The sequence below is a fragment of the Ambystoma mexicanum genome, chromosome 3q (genome assembly GCF_040938575.1).
Source record: "Ambystoma mexicanum isolate Mex_15411 chromosome 3q, UKY_AmexF1_1, whole genome shotgun sequence".
Lineage (NCBI taxonomy): Eukaryota > Metazoa > Chordata > Amphibia > Caudata > Ambystomatidae > Ambystoma > Ambystoma mexicanum.
This window is the reverse complement of record NC_090926.1, coordinates 550,743,699-550,760,461: the sequence shown is the minus strand read 5'-3', so window position 1 is coordinate 550,760,461 and position 16,763 is coordinate 550,743,699. Positions and strand designations below refer to the sequence as shown.

General features: G+C 43.6%; 1 protein-coding gene across 1 annotated transcript in view; it reads right to left on the bottom strand.

Annotated features, from left to right (window-relative positions):
- Positions 1 to 4,215: 4,215 nt before the first annotated feature.
- C3QH5orf58 (chromosome 3q C5orf58 homolog) overlaps positions 4,216 to 16,763 on the bottom strand; it is a 240,754-nt gene continuing 228,206 nt past the window's right edge. Inside the window, exon 3 of the mRNA XM_069654317.1 lies at positions 4,216 to 4,601. Within this exon, the coding sequence (XP_069510418.1) occupies positions 4,483 to 4,601 (119 nt within the window). The 3' untranslated portion in view covers positions 4,216 to 4,482. The remainder of the gene's footprint in view (positions 4,602 to 16,763) is intronic.

The following is a 16,763-nucleotide window of genomic DNA, read 5'->3' as shown; positions in this document are numbered from 1 at the left end:
TGTCACATTTATGCTATTCTCGGTTATCTCCTTGGGTAGGTTTTTCCTGAGGGTCTGCACTTGTGAGTGGTAACTGAGCAATGGCTAGGATTGATTGATTCCTCTGAGTGCACCTGGGGCCTCTTGAGTCTCAGAATTTCAGATTTGCTCCTCCGACCTCCTTTGAGAATGTCTGTACTGGGCTGAGGGCTGTGGAGTTTACAGTTTGAGCATCAAGGAATTAAAACCTGCTAGCTAAGTGTTTTATATTTTCACAATCCATGGGATTATTGAGTGAGGCATGTGACGCTTTGTCTCCCCAACGTATGATTTTTGTCACAGGGACATTAGGTTCCTCCTACGCATTCAGAAAGTCTCAGACTGGGAACATGTCTGCGTAACCGAGTTGCTTGTTGCGGGTTCCACCGAGCTCCACGACTATCTCCTTTGATGTTCCAGGTGAAATAGCAACAGCATCACTCTGCAGGCTATTTCAGCTGCTTTTAGAGGAATGGGCTCGCTTAAAGGGAAAGCTCTTCTTTCCAACATGTCAAACAGGGAAATTGAGTAACTGGACACCAGAGAGTGGCCTGTGACCAGGCAATGTGACTATACCCTGCCCTATGTGGGGGACCAGAGTAAGGTTAACCAGGAATCCTCCCCAGAAGCCCATGTTCCAACATCCGATGGATGTGGGTGGTCTCCAGAGATAGGTAGAAGTCAAAATAGTTATTAATGACAGTGAGATGCAGTCAGCGAGGTAGTGGTGGGGCGGCAAGAACATGTATAGATATACAGACGAGTAGCAAGGTATTTAAAGAGAGTGATCTTGTGTGGAGAGCCATCCAGAGTTGAGACAGTATGTAGAGATGGAGTGGGTTCTGGGAAGGTTGAAAAGAGTGCATGTCGCAAAGTAGTTGATGACCTTGTTTAGGGAGGCATAAGAATAGTGGGGTAGACCAAGAAATAGAATTGCACAATTATTCAGTTTTCATAGCACAAAGAGTCTGTGTGTGGTGGTAGAGGCCGAAATGAACGGGTAGAGTTAAAAGTTGCTGTCAAAGACAACACAAATGGCGTAAGCCATCGGTCAGGGGGTGAAAAGGCCAGGGAAATGATGGGAAAGATGAGAGTGGATGGGCGATCACGGCTGGGAGAAAGATGACTTCCATCTTTGAGGAGTAACCCATGAGGTAACGAAGAGCCATCCAGTAGATATGGTGTAAGGCAGCTGATTATGCATTCAGAGATTGCAGGGATGAAGCAGGGATGAAGCAGGGGAAGGAGAATATATGAGTGTTGTCAGCAAAGCTGTTATAGTTAAAGACCATGGAAAAGTGAGTGAACAAGTATACTTGGCATGTAGACGCATAAACACAAACCCCAGCAATAAATTCAGAACCAGAGATGCCAAGCCAGCAAAACAAAGATTCCTAAGGCCCTTGCTTTGAAACTGTGGTTCGTGGGTCATGTTACCACATGCATGAGATTGGAAATTCATTGGAGGCACTGTGAGCAGGAGAGTGCATGGCACTGTGGCAAGGAGATTAGAAGAGGTGCCAAAGGAGAAAATGAGGTGGTGGGGAAGAAGGTGGCAAAGGAGAAGGAGGTTGACACATATTAGTAGCTGTAAAGAGGAGGTGAAGGAGGTTAAGAGAAAGGAGAAGGAACAAGAAAAAGTGTGCTACGAGCTAAGGAGAAGCTATGAATAATAACTAAGGAGCGGAGGAGGGTAAATAAAACACTGTAGGAGTGAGAATAAGAAATCTAAAGAGGAAGCTATCCTTGTGTAGTGTCAAGTAGCCTGTGAAGAGAAAAGTAAGGGGGGATGTGTAGAGGAACAGACTGATGTGGGACATTGAGGAGAACATAAGAGATGGTGAGAGAGCTAAGAAGGAGGTGCCCAAATCAAGGGACAAGAGCCTACCACATTTGTTGAGAACCACAGGTTGGGAGAGACTGTGGCAGGGTCAGCAAACAACATCCTTGGAGTTAAGCTTGCCAACCACAATATGCATTGGGGTTTGGAGCCAACAGAAGTCTGACAAATGGTCCACATGCGGATGGCACCATGCCCCTAAAGTGGCTTTGCAGTCTTCACATCATTTGGACTGTCATTGTGGTTCACATTTTGCACAGGTCCATTCATTGCTATATCCTATTGGAATTTCTTTTACCTAAAAATCCTCCAATCCTTTGTCATAGTGATGATTACGGGCCCCAATGATTGCATGTTTACATTCATTATTTAAAATGTATTGAAGACTTTCGTTTCAGGGATTTTATAAGTCCAGATATTGTGTTGGTTCTGCAAATGGTTCTAGTAAAATCTTTCATAATGCTACATGGTACTTGGCCTTGAAATAAAAAGTAAGGAATGACTTTGAGAAAGTCATTGATCCTCCTTTCTGCATGACCAGGGATAGTTTCTGCTGATGCATGCACAGGTCTTGCCCCATAGAACGAATATACATTCCTTGTAGGGACAAGGGAAAAATAAAAGAATGTGGATGTGGCTGAGACGGTTTGGGTGGGGCAAGGGCACCATCTATTACCAAAGTGGCAAAGCAGAGGTACAATGTAACCCATTTCCATTTGCAAATCCCTTTCAACCTCATGGCAAATAGAAGAGGAATTAGGATGGGGAAGATCCACTGACCCTAGGAATCCAGAGAGGAAAGAGGAATCTTGAAGCAGCTAACATTTATTTCAAGTCGGCCAAGGTCATGGATTGCCCATACAAAAATGGGGACCAAATTATAAGCAGAGTTACTGTGGTGCTAAAAGAACAGTTACAAATTATATAAAAACAGCATAATTGTAGAGTTGCATCTCCTCTTTTGGCAACCATGCTCCCTTGGAATGACCAAAAAGGCGGCTGTGCCTTGACTGTGAGGCACGGAGCAGAGGATGGGTTAAAGAAGTCATGCTGTACCAAAATACCTCACTCTTCCAGCATTGCTGGCTCATGTGGAGTCTCGCGTGGCAGTGAACATAGTTTGTGACTACTGGTGACATTACACAACACAACCCAGCGTGTGTGCAAACCACAAACGTCTGTTGGTTGATGACATTAGTAATCCGTCATCCAGGAACATATTTTGGAAGGTCCAGTTTGGAACATACTCCTGAACCAGTCTGGAGTTTGCCTTGCTTATTTGAGCTGTGTTTACAACATTATTTGATTTGCCTAGTTTCTGAACCACTGGACTTTTGTTTCTTGACCTGTGTAAATTTCTGCAATGCATGTTAGCTTGCTTGGCTCACAAGGCGTTTGGCTTCTCACAAGGCCTGCCATTGGATCGGCTACGCTCTTGTCTGTGGACCTGCTGTTATCAAACCACAAACCTGTTTATTGAACTTTCTATGGATCCATTTCACTCTTGTTGAAGATTGACTGTTGCTGACTCTCCCGCCTAAGTTTTGAAATCACATTATCTAACTACCTCTTATGCTGCTGCTTCTTCCTGTACTCTCAAGCAGTCCTTGCTAAGGGCCCTCCTATATAAAATGTACCTGCCCCTCCTAGGTTGCCACCCTCCTCTTAATCCCCTTCTGCTGTCTTTCAATGTACTCCACCTAAGGCCATGTTTTGGACTTTATGCTCTATCTATTGCTGTCATGGACTTGTTTTTGTTTGTTCATCTCCTACTGTCATCCATGTGCCGTCAGGTAGATCCTGTAGGTTGTTTATTTCTGCAAATATTTTTGTTCAACACCGGCCAACATCCACTCTATGGAATCAGACCCTCAGAGGTGAAGGTTTACAACTAGGTTTTTTCATTTGTGATTCACTCTGAGGTTTCCTGAGTGGGAAGGGTGAAGGAGGGAATGCATGAGTTACTCTCTGTATGCTCTTTTAAATACTGTCTAACCAAATGTATGCTTTTCCTTCCTTATAGTGTGGGAGTGGACTGTGGTTTTCCTTCCCAATGTTTGCTTCACTTGCCACCCTCCTAGACTTTCCTTTTGATCCATTGGATGGCTGTCTGGTTCAGGGAATGGTCTAAAAGGCAGTCCTTGCCGGCACCCAGATCCTGCAAAAAAGAAAGAAAGTTGCCACGGTTGCCTGGATAGATGGATATCTTCCATTGAGGATTGACCTTCTACAAATATTAAATTACGGGACAAATCTACTGTGAACACATAAAAAGAACTTGTTGGCATAGCATGAAGCATGAAGCACTTTGTGCATATTGAAAACTCATTAGCATGCTACCATAAGTAAAACATATCCCATTGTTCAATGTATTTGCGCATATATATGCTATGCAGTTATCTTACTCTATAAAATACATGTTTATATGGTTCCACATACAACAACATTCATTTGACTGACTGGTTTGGTTGTAAACAACGTAAAAATGTAGCAATTTGAAAAGTCTAGGGGAAAGACAAATGATATTTTATTAACTGAAAATATGTTTTGTTGGACATTGAAAATGAAGACAAACTGATGTTTTGCTAAGTTTAAATAGAAGGTAATGTAACAGCGGAAGGAATCTAGTTATAGTTCTCCAATCCTTCAAATTCATTATCATTTTCATAATTCTGTGGAGCATCTCTCTTCTCTGGATGACAAAACTTCAGAATGAGGTCACAAAGAAGTAACTGTGTTTCCTCTGTAGATACAATAAGTAATAGTTAAGCATTAGTTAAGTTAATAAATGTCTGTTATCAATATCATATTGTAAAATGTCACCGTATTAACGACCACAGTAGAGTTTAATCATTAACATTAGTGAGTACAAAGAGGCAAGAGACCAGTAGAAGTGCACCACTGTGTTTTTGTAATACAAGATTGAGACATCAAATATGTTAATACATTCTTGCCTGAAATCAGCTGTCATCCTTTTTGTATGCTAACACATATCCATATGAATCCTTTACTAAATCGCTTCAAAACAACTCGTCACCTTTTGTATCACAGCCCCAGAAAATATGTCAGATATTATGATACCATGAACTCTAGCAAAAATCCTCTACAACATATCTCAATATTGTAATCTTGTACTACTAAATTCCACAACCAATAACTTCACAGTTCGAACATTTTAGTCAAATGTCTAGAAGTGCAACTTTAAAACATTTTTTTTAATTTTTAGTATAAACATTTGTGCCATAATTAAATATCATGTGGGAAACCTGTTTTAAATACATGTGTTTATTTTGGCTTTGACGTTTCAATAATAATTCAGGCAATCTGATTCCTAAGCGCACAGAAACATTATTTATTTGGGAAACCTTGCTACCAACTTGAATAAGGATAAATAGGAATTCTGTCTTCTTATAACAGATGCTTCTAAGCAGCATAGTCCACAAATCAAATAAATAACAAAAGGTGAACCAAAAAGTAATTACATCTTTGACACAGAAAGGTAATAATAGTGTACAGTGCATACTGTTGTTGTAGTTTTTAAAGTATACATTCACAAAAGTATTTGCAAGTAAGAGATTAGATATTTAGTATAACCAAGATCAATTTGATATATTAATATAACTGAATCATTATGAATTCCAGTCAAATAGGTAGTATGAGCGTAACAGGGGGTACAAACAAGACAGACATGAAGACAATAGGGTGTAAGGGGGCAAGGTTCAAAATAAGATATAAGTTGAACAGTAATAAGAATAATAATATTGAACCCATAGACTTGGGCCCTTTAAGACGAGGTAGCAATACTTAGAGGTTGATGGGGATGCAGAATTTACTCAAACATCAATAATCGAAACCGACTCAGGAAGTTGGCAAAACTTTGTTCTGTTTTATTGGCAATTGTCTAAAACAGGGAAGTTACCAAGGACATCATCCGACGTTCGCTCAAGCTCTCAATACATTACATACATAACTTTTATAGTCAAAATTCATCATCATTGACGTCACACTACATGGCAAACTACATAAACCTACTTGGGTATGTGATAGGCTCTCAGGGAACATCTAAGTATACATTCCATACTAACAGGGGTAGTGATTGGGGCTCTAACATCAGGTGGACAACTAAGCCCTCCTTTAGTATCAGTCATCTTCATCGTCATAAAATACACGGCGATTAATTGGTTAATCAAACTATACGGCTCTCTTGATACGTGGCCCCCTACAATTGGTTGGCACATTTGTACCCTTATGGAATATTCCACATGCCAGCTGCACGCAGGCTACTACTCCAGGTGCAGTGAGGGTCGACGTGGCCATGCCTCCCCTCCCAATTAGCCCAACATCTATCATCACTCTTGCCATTTGCCATTCAATTAAGGCTTTGAACTTGGCATTGCAGAGGCTCTCTGTGCCTGAGAATTAAAGGGAGTATGGCATGGTCTTATCTTCTGGTTTCAGTGTAGCTCGACCCAATGTCTATTTTATCAGACCATTTAAATGGAGACCACGTTTTCGAGCACTTTGCTGCATATAATACTATTAAATGATGAACTTTTGGCACCCTCAGTGTCTTTCCATTTTCACCTCAAACAGAAGTTTGTTTCTTTCTCATGTTCATTGTAACTACTTGATGGACAACCATGCTCACAATGGCCTCAATTCTAGGTGCTGGGCCAGCCAAACCTTTCTTGAATTTCTCCTTCACCATTAGCTGTTTTCCAACTGCGCCACACTAAAAACCCTTTCGAATCACAGGGTTTCAAGCCTTGCTAAAGTCCATCATGGAACATCCAGGTTCTATACATTCATATGTATATACATTGGTGCATAGCAGCAAACTTTTCACTACATAGCCAGCCTTAAGATCACTTTGTCTATTTGCGTTACTGCACCTGTACAAGTGTAATCTGACTGTATTTTCTTCAGCTTTTTTTGCATGAGCATCTTCATCTCGAGCCTGAAATGTTGCTCATCTTGGACACCTCCTCTTCAGATCTTATAGAATGTTTATGTTCTTTCGTCTTATATATATTTTCAGGGTGCGTCAGTTCTGCTTCACGTGATGTCACCAGTCTTCTTTCTCACTCATTGTCATACTTCTTCTGGGACTTCTTCCAGAATAACGTTTTTCTTTATGCGTGCATTTAGGGCTTTCTCAATGGATACCTTGTTTCAAGGATTTTTTGCGGAACACACATCCTCACTGGTACTGCACGTGTCACAATTTCCAGTTCCCAACACATAGGCAACATGGGGCAGAGCTTCTGGTAGGGGTATTTGACTCCTCCTCTACACTCCCCCTTCTGGGCGATTCATCGACCACTCTCTCATTATTCTTCACATCAAAACATCCTAGTTTTATGACTCCTTTCAGGCATCCTGCTCATTTTACATCACACCAGGTCATGAGCATGCACTGTCCATTGGGACTGAAGTAGATCCCTCTCCCCACATACCTCTTGTGGTTCTTTGGGTACTGGAACTTCGTTCGCTCAGGTGCATGAATAGTGGCCTTCACGTAGTCTCTGATTTCTTCATCTGTCAGCTCTTTGTGTTTGCATCCAGATTCAACATCAATCACAATCTTCATTCCAACTGCTTTCTTCGCAGTCTTCGTGCACTGTGTGATTATAATCCTGATTCCACAGAATCCAAACATGATCATCACCAACAGGGCTCCAAGGAGCTTGAAAATGTTCACCATCCATTGTGGAACCCATGAGAAGATTGACCCAAACCAGCTGTAATCAGCAATATCTTCCACTTCGTCTTCCAGCTTGACATGTAGGTTTGTCAGCATCGTTATGCCTCTGTCAAGGTGCCATTCTCATCATTGTGAGAAGGTATGAATGTGCAACATGATTCTCCAATTTTGGCACAAACACCTCCATCCATAGCTGTAATCATATCCAGGACATATCTATTCTGGAGAGTCATCAGTCGTATGGCTCTCAGTTCCTCCTTGATTGCATTATATCCCTTTATGGTGGTGTTGATTGTCTGTAGAAGATGCCATCTGGTTATCTGTAACCATTTGGCATTCGTCTTCACCTGCATCCTAAGCATAAAGATTATCGTGAATATTGCTGAAGTCTGACTGAACAATCAGTGCTCATATGGAATGGCATCAAAATCTTCTATCGATTTGGCTGAGAAATAATTTTCCCTCTTCATTCGATTCAAGAGTTCAGCATATCTCTTCTTCCTCAGGTGAGCATCTGCTTTTGGAAACTTGCCAATGTTCAGGTCACTCTTTGGAATCACCAATGCTGGAACATGAACGATTACTATTGAACATAGTCCCCCCAATCCCTGGGCAGCTTCATATAAGCTCTGGATCCACGGGCCCAGCAGTTATCCATTATCAACACTGTGCCATCTTTCATTCCTGGTACATCAAAGATTCGTCTGCACTGTTGATTCTCTCCAACTTTTCTCATGCCATTGTTTCTGAAGCATAATTCTGCACTAGCCAAAGGCACTATCTGCAAAGGACCGCCTTTGTCTTCAACCCATGTCAGAAGTTTTGCAATCCTTGGCCATAGAGGTTTGCATCCATTTTCCACTCGCTCAATAACTGGCTTGTGATGACCAGTCACTGCCACAGCTCTGGATATGACTACACCTTTTTCCCATCTGTCTGGAGAAAGCACTGTTCCCCTTGCATCTGGGCTCTTTCCTTGCAGCTTCAAATTTCTTCATCAGTCTTCTCTTGACAGTTGAGTTTCCTGTTTATCTCCCATCTGATTCCAGCTCCTTTCATGCCATGTTGTTCATATCTTATCACATGATTTTTGGTGTGTGCTCTCGCTCTTGTCTTTATATCTTGAACATAATCATCTTCATCCGGTGCTGTCCATTCTGTCACCCATACCAAGGATGCTGTTCGACCCTGGAACTGACCTCTTGTATGGCAGAGTGCAAGGTGAGTAAGGCAATGAGCTGTTTGAACATCTATTTCAATCGTTTTTTTGTTTTTCTGTTTGTTTATTTTATTTCTATAGCGCACCTGACCCTGAGGTATCTGGGCACAATTAGGACACAGTAAATGGTTACAGACATAGGCAAAGTAGTCAGATTACAGTTACATAAGTAAAAGTACATATGGTAATAGTGCAATTGTGCGAGCATGGTAATACAGTTAAATCAGACGAGGGCATAGAGTAGAGAAGAATAGATACATTTGTAGTGAGATGGAGGTTTGAGTTCCTTATCTCAGTTAGTTCTTGTTAATCAGCCAGGATATGACATCTCTCAGGAAGTTGGAGAATAACTGGGTAGTCTTGATGGCAGGTGGGAGGGTGTTCCACAATTGGACCGCCAAGACAGGGAAGCTGCTCCCTCCTGATCTTTTTAGTTTGTATCTAGGGACCAGCAGATAGGGTGTGTTGGCGGATCTGGTGGCATGCATGGTGTGTCTGAAGGAGAATTTTTCAGTAAGGTTTGGGGGAGCTTTGATGGATAGCCATTTGTGTTGTTTCCTTATTGCTGAGATGTGCTCTCTTCTTGGTATGTTTAAGGCAGCTCTAAGTGCATTATTCTGCTGTATTTGTAATTTGTTGGTCACAAATTTACTCACACCCAGGTAGAGTCCATTACAATAGTCCAGTTTGGACTGTATGAGTGCTCTAGCTAGGACTGGGCAGCATTCTGTTGAGAGCAGTAGTCTGCATGCTCTTATTAGTTTGCCCATGTAGGCGGTCGTTAATGCAGTCATGTTAACTTGTTTCTGTAAATTAGATACGGCGTCCAAGTAAAAACCTAGTGTTTTTACTTCTTTGGCCACACATATATTATTCCCATCTATAATGAAAGAGTCATAGCTAGGACTTATCTTGTTTAGGTTGGCTAGGGAGCCTAGCAGCAGAAGTTCAGTTTTGTCATCATTCAGGCAAAGGCCATGGGTGGCAATCCATGCCTGAATGATCAGGTAGATATTGTTCACAAGCCATAGATGCCTGTTAGAGGGAGGAGGGGCTGGGTGTCATCAGCGTAGTTCGTGTAAGTGACAACCAGACAGTCCAGTTCATCAAACAGAGGCTTTGTGAAGATATTGTAGAGGGTGGGGTCGGCTGCTGCAGACGGCAAGAAGACTTGCATGGTTCTGGTGTTGAGGAATGATTAGATCCAGGTGATTGCCGACTGTGAGAAGCGGGCTTCTGTGGCAAGGTGGTTGCAGAGAACTCTGTGGTGTGGTCAACCAGGTCAAAAGCAGCAGATAGGTCAAGGAGGAGCAGGTCCTCTTTTGTCTTTGAGTTTATCAATCTGGCATTTTAAGTCAATCAAGGCCATTTTGTCCCCATGTTTAGGTCTAAAGCCAGATTGCCGAATCCCCAATAGCTGATTCGTCTCTAGGTATTCTTGTATTTGCAGGTATGCAACCCTATCTAAGATCTTCAGCAGGAATGGGACCATGGTAATTGGCCTGTAATTGGTGGGTATAGTGGGATCTAAGGTTTGTTTTTAAGTAGAGGGAGTACCCAGGATTCCTTCAAGTTGCTAGGTATAATACCTGTCGAGAAGGAGACGTTGATTCATTTGGTTAAGAAGAGGGGCAGGTCTATGGCAGCATCTTTGATGACCTGAGCTGGGCAGCTGTCCCCTTGGCATCTAGTGGGTTTCAGGAAGGCAATTATTTTTTGTACCTCTGGCACAGATACTTTTGAGGATTTGAAGCCTTGAGAGCGTTGAGTGAGAGGCTCTTGAGGCAGATGAATTGTAGCTATGCTGGTTAGGTTGCACCGTTTGTTTGCTATTTTGGTTTGCAGAGTGGCAATTTTGTTGGTGAGAGCATTCTGAATGTTCGTACACAAGAGCGTGTCTTTTTGGCATGTGTCGGCAGGGGGGTTGGGCGTCTCCATTTCTCTCAGGATGATGAAGAGCTGGATCCGGCTTAGTTAATTGTGTTGTTATAGGTGTCACGTCTGGTGTGGTTGATCTCCTCTTTGTATTTAGCAGAGAGGTTAGCCAAGTTGGTTTTGTTCTCTGGGGATGGGGTGTGTTTCATAATGTCTCGAGTTTTCTTTTTTTCGGATCAAAGTGTTTTTAGCTCTGGGGTGCACCAGGAGTTCAGGTGGGCTCTTGGTTTGCTTCTGCACATTTTCAAGGGTGCAACTTGTCTAGGGCTTTGGACATGGTTAGGTTATAAGTGTCTACTAGTAGGATGGGGACTGGGGTATTCAGGAGTGAGTTTAGGGTGGGGATCACCAAAGGCATAATTGCTTCAGCAGTGATGTTGCGTTTGTTTCTTGTTGGGCATGGCAGTGCTATGATGCTGGTTTTGTTAGGTGGATTGTTGTTGTTGGTGAGCTTGAAGGAGAGGAGGTGGTGATCGGTCCATGTTTGAGGTAGGATGTCAGTGACTGTGATGTTGCAGTTTAGGTTTGCTACCCAATCGAGGGTCCTCTCTTTCTCATGGATGGGCTGGGTGATTTTTTGCAGAAATCCGTGTTCGGTCAGGGTGTTGGCCAGTGATGCAGCTTGTGGCTCATTCGGGTCATTGAAGCCTAGGTTGAAATCACCTAGCATAAGAATTTGCGAGGATGTTTTAGTATTGTCGGATTGTACAGTTATCATATCTTCTTCAGATGAGCCTATGGGCCCTGGAGGTCAGTAGTTGAATTGTGATGGTACTTTTATGTGATATCTGCAGTTTGGCTGAGAGCAGTTTGCAGGAGGAGAGTGGAAGGGAGGTGATTATTCTCATGTCTAGAGAGTTTTGGAATATGATGGCAATACCCCCTCCTCTGGAGTCAGGTCTGTCCACTCTAATGATGGAATAATTGTCTGGTACTGCTAGAGGAAGTGAGGGGCCAGCCGTAGCATGCCGCCAGGATTCTGTTACTGCTAGGAAGTCCAGGTTTTTGGCTAGGAGGATGTGTGCAATGTCAATGGCATGAGCTATCATAGACCTAGCATTTATTAGGGCGCCCTTGATCTTAAGATTGGAGTCGTGGGAGGTGGAGGCATTTAGTATAGACTTTGTAAGGGTCTTATTTTGGATGTCTGATGTTTTATTTGTGGTTGAGATCCCAGTCAGAGAATTTATTTTGGTGGAAGGATTCCTTTTGTTATAGTTGTTTTTGATTAGAGGTAGGTTGTGAGTTGGTAGTCTGGAGCGACGTCTATGGTTTCTATCGTTGAAGTGGCATGAGATTTTAGTGGGTGTAAACATGGTAGGAGTTGAGGCGTTCTCAGTCTTGGGTGGGTTTATCACAAGGGTGTTGGATGAGGTGGTCTTATGAGGGTCTATAGTGTTCAGACATAATTTGGGTAGGAATGTGGTGGGCCTGATTTAGCCATAAGGTGTGTCAAGGTTTAACGTAGGTTCGAATGGAGTAGCTCTGATCCTAGAAGCAAGGTCTTTAGTTGGGGACATTCTGTCATGGTCATGAAGTCAGGGGCACAGGCATGCAGGGGGTCGCATGCACAGGAGACCTGGGTGGACACTGACCTGGCGCCTTTGGCGCCAGGCTCATGAACAAAAGTAAACAAGAACATCCATTTAACACCAAAAAGCTTATATTATGGACATAGCACTTCAGATGCATTAACCTTGAACATTCCATCCATTAAGCAGGATGCATTAACCTTGAACATTCCATCCATTAAGCAGCCCCAAGTGTATTCTTGGGTGTGGCTGCTAATGGATTGCCTTTGCACATGCTCACTCTCTAGGAGTGGCAGGGTGTGGCTGGTAAGCCGGCCCTAATGGGCGTGCCCACGATCTCAGCTCTATAAGCTGCCCCGATCCTCAAGACAGACGCTTTGTGTTATTCTGCACTTGCAAGCAGGGTAACGCTCACCGTCGCCTGAGGTCAGACTTACCTTTGAAGATCCTGCTTCCTGGACATCCTGCTTCCTGCCAGCATACTTACCAAATAGGGGAAGCTGTTCTTACCTGTACATCTCTTCAGCGAACCAAGTATTCATCTTTACACTTTCCGGAACGCTGAAATCTTCATCTTGGCACCGCAGCACTAGACACTCCATCGTCGACAGAAGTGCCTGCAAGGAAAAACAGAAGACAAGGTTAGACATTGAAAAAACAATCAATTTAAGGTTGCGCTTCGGCATACTTCGCGCTTTTCCTTAAACCATCACTTACCTGCTGTCGAACATTGTGGTAGCATCCATCTTCCATCCAGCCGTGTCTCACAGCTGCATTGAGGCCGCATTTCCATCTAAGGGAAGAAAACAGAAGAGAGACATTATTGCAGGCATACATAGGAGCAACATATAAAGACTGTTAGGAAAACCCCTAGAACTCTTTGGAAACATTGGAAGATTCACCATCATCGGCGCACACAGTGGAATTCAAGATGGCGTCTGTTGGATCACGTTTCTACTACCTAACGGTGCAGGTCTAGTTTCGCACTCAGTTCCACCTGATCACTCCTACTTAAACCCAGAATCACTAAAACACTCTGCGTTGCTACTCGCTCCCGTGTATGCATTGCTTTCCATCTGTGTCTCCCTACCTTTCACCGCTCGGCTTTAGCCGTGCTAGCTGCTCGCAGCACCTTTCTCATTATAGCGTCTGCCAATCTTGGCCGTTCGCTGTTTCTGTTTCCTCGATCGGCTTTTGCCGTACTAGCTGCTCGCAGCACCTTTTTTCCCGCTCAGCGGCTGCCAACCCTGACAGTTCGCTGTTTCTTTTTTCCACACGGCTTGCCGTACTAGCTGCTCGCAGCACCTTTTTCTCCGCTCAGAGGCTGCCAACCTTGACAGTTCGCTGTTTCTTTTTTCCACACGGCTTGCCGTGCTAACTAATCCTAGCCCTGCTCGGCTTCCTTTACTCCGCTTCGGCTGCGGCCGCTTCGGTACTCACCGTTTCTGGTTCACTTACATCTCTCAGCCTCTTTCCTCCTTCCGCCGTCGGCCTCTCGCAACCGCGGCTCCTCTCCTCCTGCTGTCACTTTGTGCTTCTCCTCGTCTTCCTCTGAGTCACGTCTCTCGTGAGTCTGCTCTCCTTCTCCTGGTATTACAGGGTTTCCCCGGCATCTTACCTTGGATTATTCGTGCTCCGCTTCCTGACGTCAAGTGTACAGCAAGTTAATTTTCTACGTCTTCAATTATCATACGAACTTCCGTTCCAATCAATCGGGACCTGTCTGGATCTGGGTTTTCTTCCCCTCGAGGGTTTCCCAGGGGGTGGCCCCCTGGGTGCACAGAGTACTACTCACGGTCTCTGGACGCCCGGGGGGACGTCTCTCTACTCTTCAAACATCCTGATAAAGCCCGAAGATTCGTGAGTACCATTCTTGGCTTATCAAAAAGTGTGGTGTTGAAACAGATTGTAAGAGATAGCAACGCCATGGAGCAACAGATACAGCAGCTGGTAGCAGCTGTACAAAATCTCAATACCGAGATGCAAACCCTGCGCAATGAAAACACCATGCTTCGTCAAGTAGTACACTCAAGAATCGAACTGCCTCCAGGTCCCCTCCCTATGGGGAAATATGATGGCAATCCCAAAAAACTAAAAGAATTCATCGACTCTTGTACGGTACAATTTACATTGAAACCGGCCTTTTTTCCTAACGACCGGTCCAAGGTCAGCTTCATGATATCCAACCTATCAGGGAGCGCTCTGGCTTGGGCCACACCCCTGGTGACCACTAACAATCAACTCTTAGATTCTATTGCTGGATTCTCCAATAGCATACAAGCCATGTTTGGACGCAGAGAAATAGTGGTATCTGCACAAGAAAACCTCTTAGACCTGAAACAAGGAACAATGGAAATTCTGGCGTACATCACTCAGTTCAAGCAACTGGCACATGAAACAGCCTGGGCAGATGACGCTCTCATTACTATTTTTAGGAGAAACGTAAACGAAGACTTGAAGGACGAACTGTCTCGAGTACCTCGCCCGCATAACCTTGCAGAGATGATTACGCTCGTTCTACAGATGGATTATAGAATCCAAGAAAGGAATCTAGAAAGGAAGAAGGGAAAAGCCAAAGGACCTCCTCCAAATGTACGAAGCGAATTTACCAAGACCTCACGAACCCATGAGGAAGAACCCATGCAAATAGGAATCACTAGAGGTCCTCTTACCTCAGAAGAGAGAAACAGAAGACGCTCTCTGGGTCTCTGTATGTACTGTGGTTCGGACAAACATGTTTTGAAAGACTGTAATCTAGTCCCTCCCCGGCGTTCGGGAAACGCCTTCACCCGTTCATAAAGGGAACCATGAACGGGCATGGAACTCCGAGTTCCCTCAACGGAGTGGCTAATTCCACTCAAATGGTGGTTTTACCAGTAACACTCCGATTTAATGATGTTTCACTCCAAAACGTTCCAGCTCTTGTAGATTGCGGAGCAGCGGGTCTTTTTATGGATACCGAATGGGCTTACAAGAACAAGATACCCCATATAGCTAAAGAACTACCAATCCCAGTCGAAGGAGTGGATGGAAAATCCTTATCCTCTGGACCCATACGAGCCAATACCTCCGTCCTCACAATGAGGATATCTACCCATGAAGAGGAAGTCATCTTTGATCTCATTAAGGCAGCTCACTACCCGATAATCCTGGGAATACCTTGGTTGGCTAAACACAATCCCTATATCAATTGGAAAGCTGGAACCATGTTTTTGGGATCAGAATACTGTACCTCCACATGCCAGCATAACGGTACTACTGGAATACACACCTCCCAGGCACCTGAGATCTCTCAGAACTCTAATGCAGTAGTGCTAAATCTGAAATTGTTACCGGAATGTTACCACAAGTACAGTAAAGTATTCTCTAATGAGGAATTCAAGGAACTGCCTCCTCACCGGAGAGACGATTGCAGTATAGATCTCCTGCCAGACGCCCAGATCCCATTTGGAAGGATGTACACCCTATCTAATCCTGAAAAGGAGGCCCTGAAGGAATATCTTCAGACAAACCTACGCAACGGACTTATCACTGAATCAAAAAGTCCAGCTGGAGCATCCTTGTTTTTCATCCCGAAAAAAGACTGCAAAGAACTGAGACCGTGCATTGATTATAGGGGATTGAATAGGGTCACCTACAAGGATCGATATCCTTTGCCTTTGATTCAGGATATTTTAGAAGCGGTAAGGGGTGCCTCCATTTACACCAAACTGGACCTGAGAGGCGCTTATCATTTAATTCGGATCAAAAGCGGAGACGAGTGGAAGACGGCATTCCGCACCCCTTTTGGGCATTACGAATATCATGTTATGCCTTTCGGCCTGGCTAATGCTCCATCAGTATTCCAAAGATTCGTAGACCACTTGTTTTCGGATTTATTACTTCATTCACTGATCGTATATCTTGACGATATATTGATCTTTTCTACCAATCTACAGGAGCACATTTCTCATGTTTCAGAGGTACTACACCGCCTACAAGACAACCACCTTTTCGCCAAATTAGAGAAATGCTCGTTTCATCAAGAAAAGATTCCTTATTTGGGCTTTATTCTTTCCAAAGAAGGGGCTTCCATGGACCCCCACAAGGTACAAGCCATTTTGCATTGGAAAGCTCCACAAGGAGTCAAAGAAATCCAAAGGTTTGTTGGCTTTGCAAATTTCTACAGGAAATATATACCCAACTTCTCCAAAGTCATCAAACCAATGACTACACTTCTACAGAAAGGAAGGAAATATGTGTGGACTAAGGAAACACAACAAGCCTTCGACGAATTAAAGTCTGCATTTTCATCTGCTCCCATCCTTAGATTGCCGGACCAAACCAAACCATTCCTTCTAGAGACAGATGCTTCTCATTCTGCAATAGGAGCAGTCTTGAAACAGACTTCTCTTAGCGGCAAAGAACATCCTATTGCCTATATGTCAAAAACCTTGACGTCCTCAGAACAAAACTACACGGTTCTGGAAAAGGAATTACTCGCCATTAAGAAGGCATGCCAAGAATGGAGACATC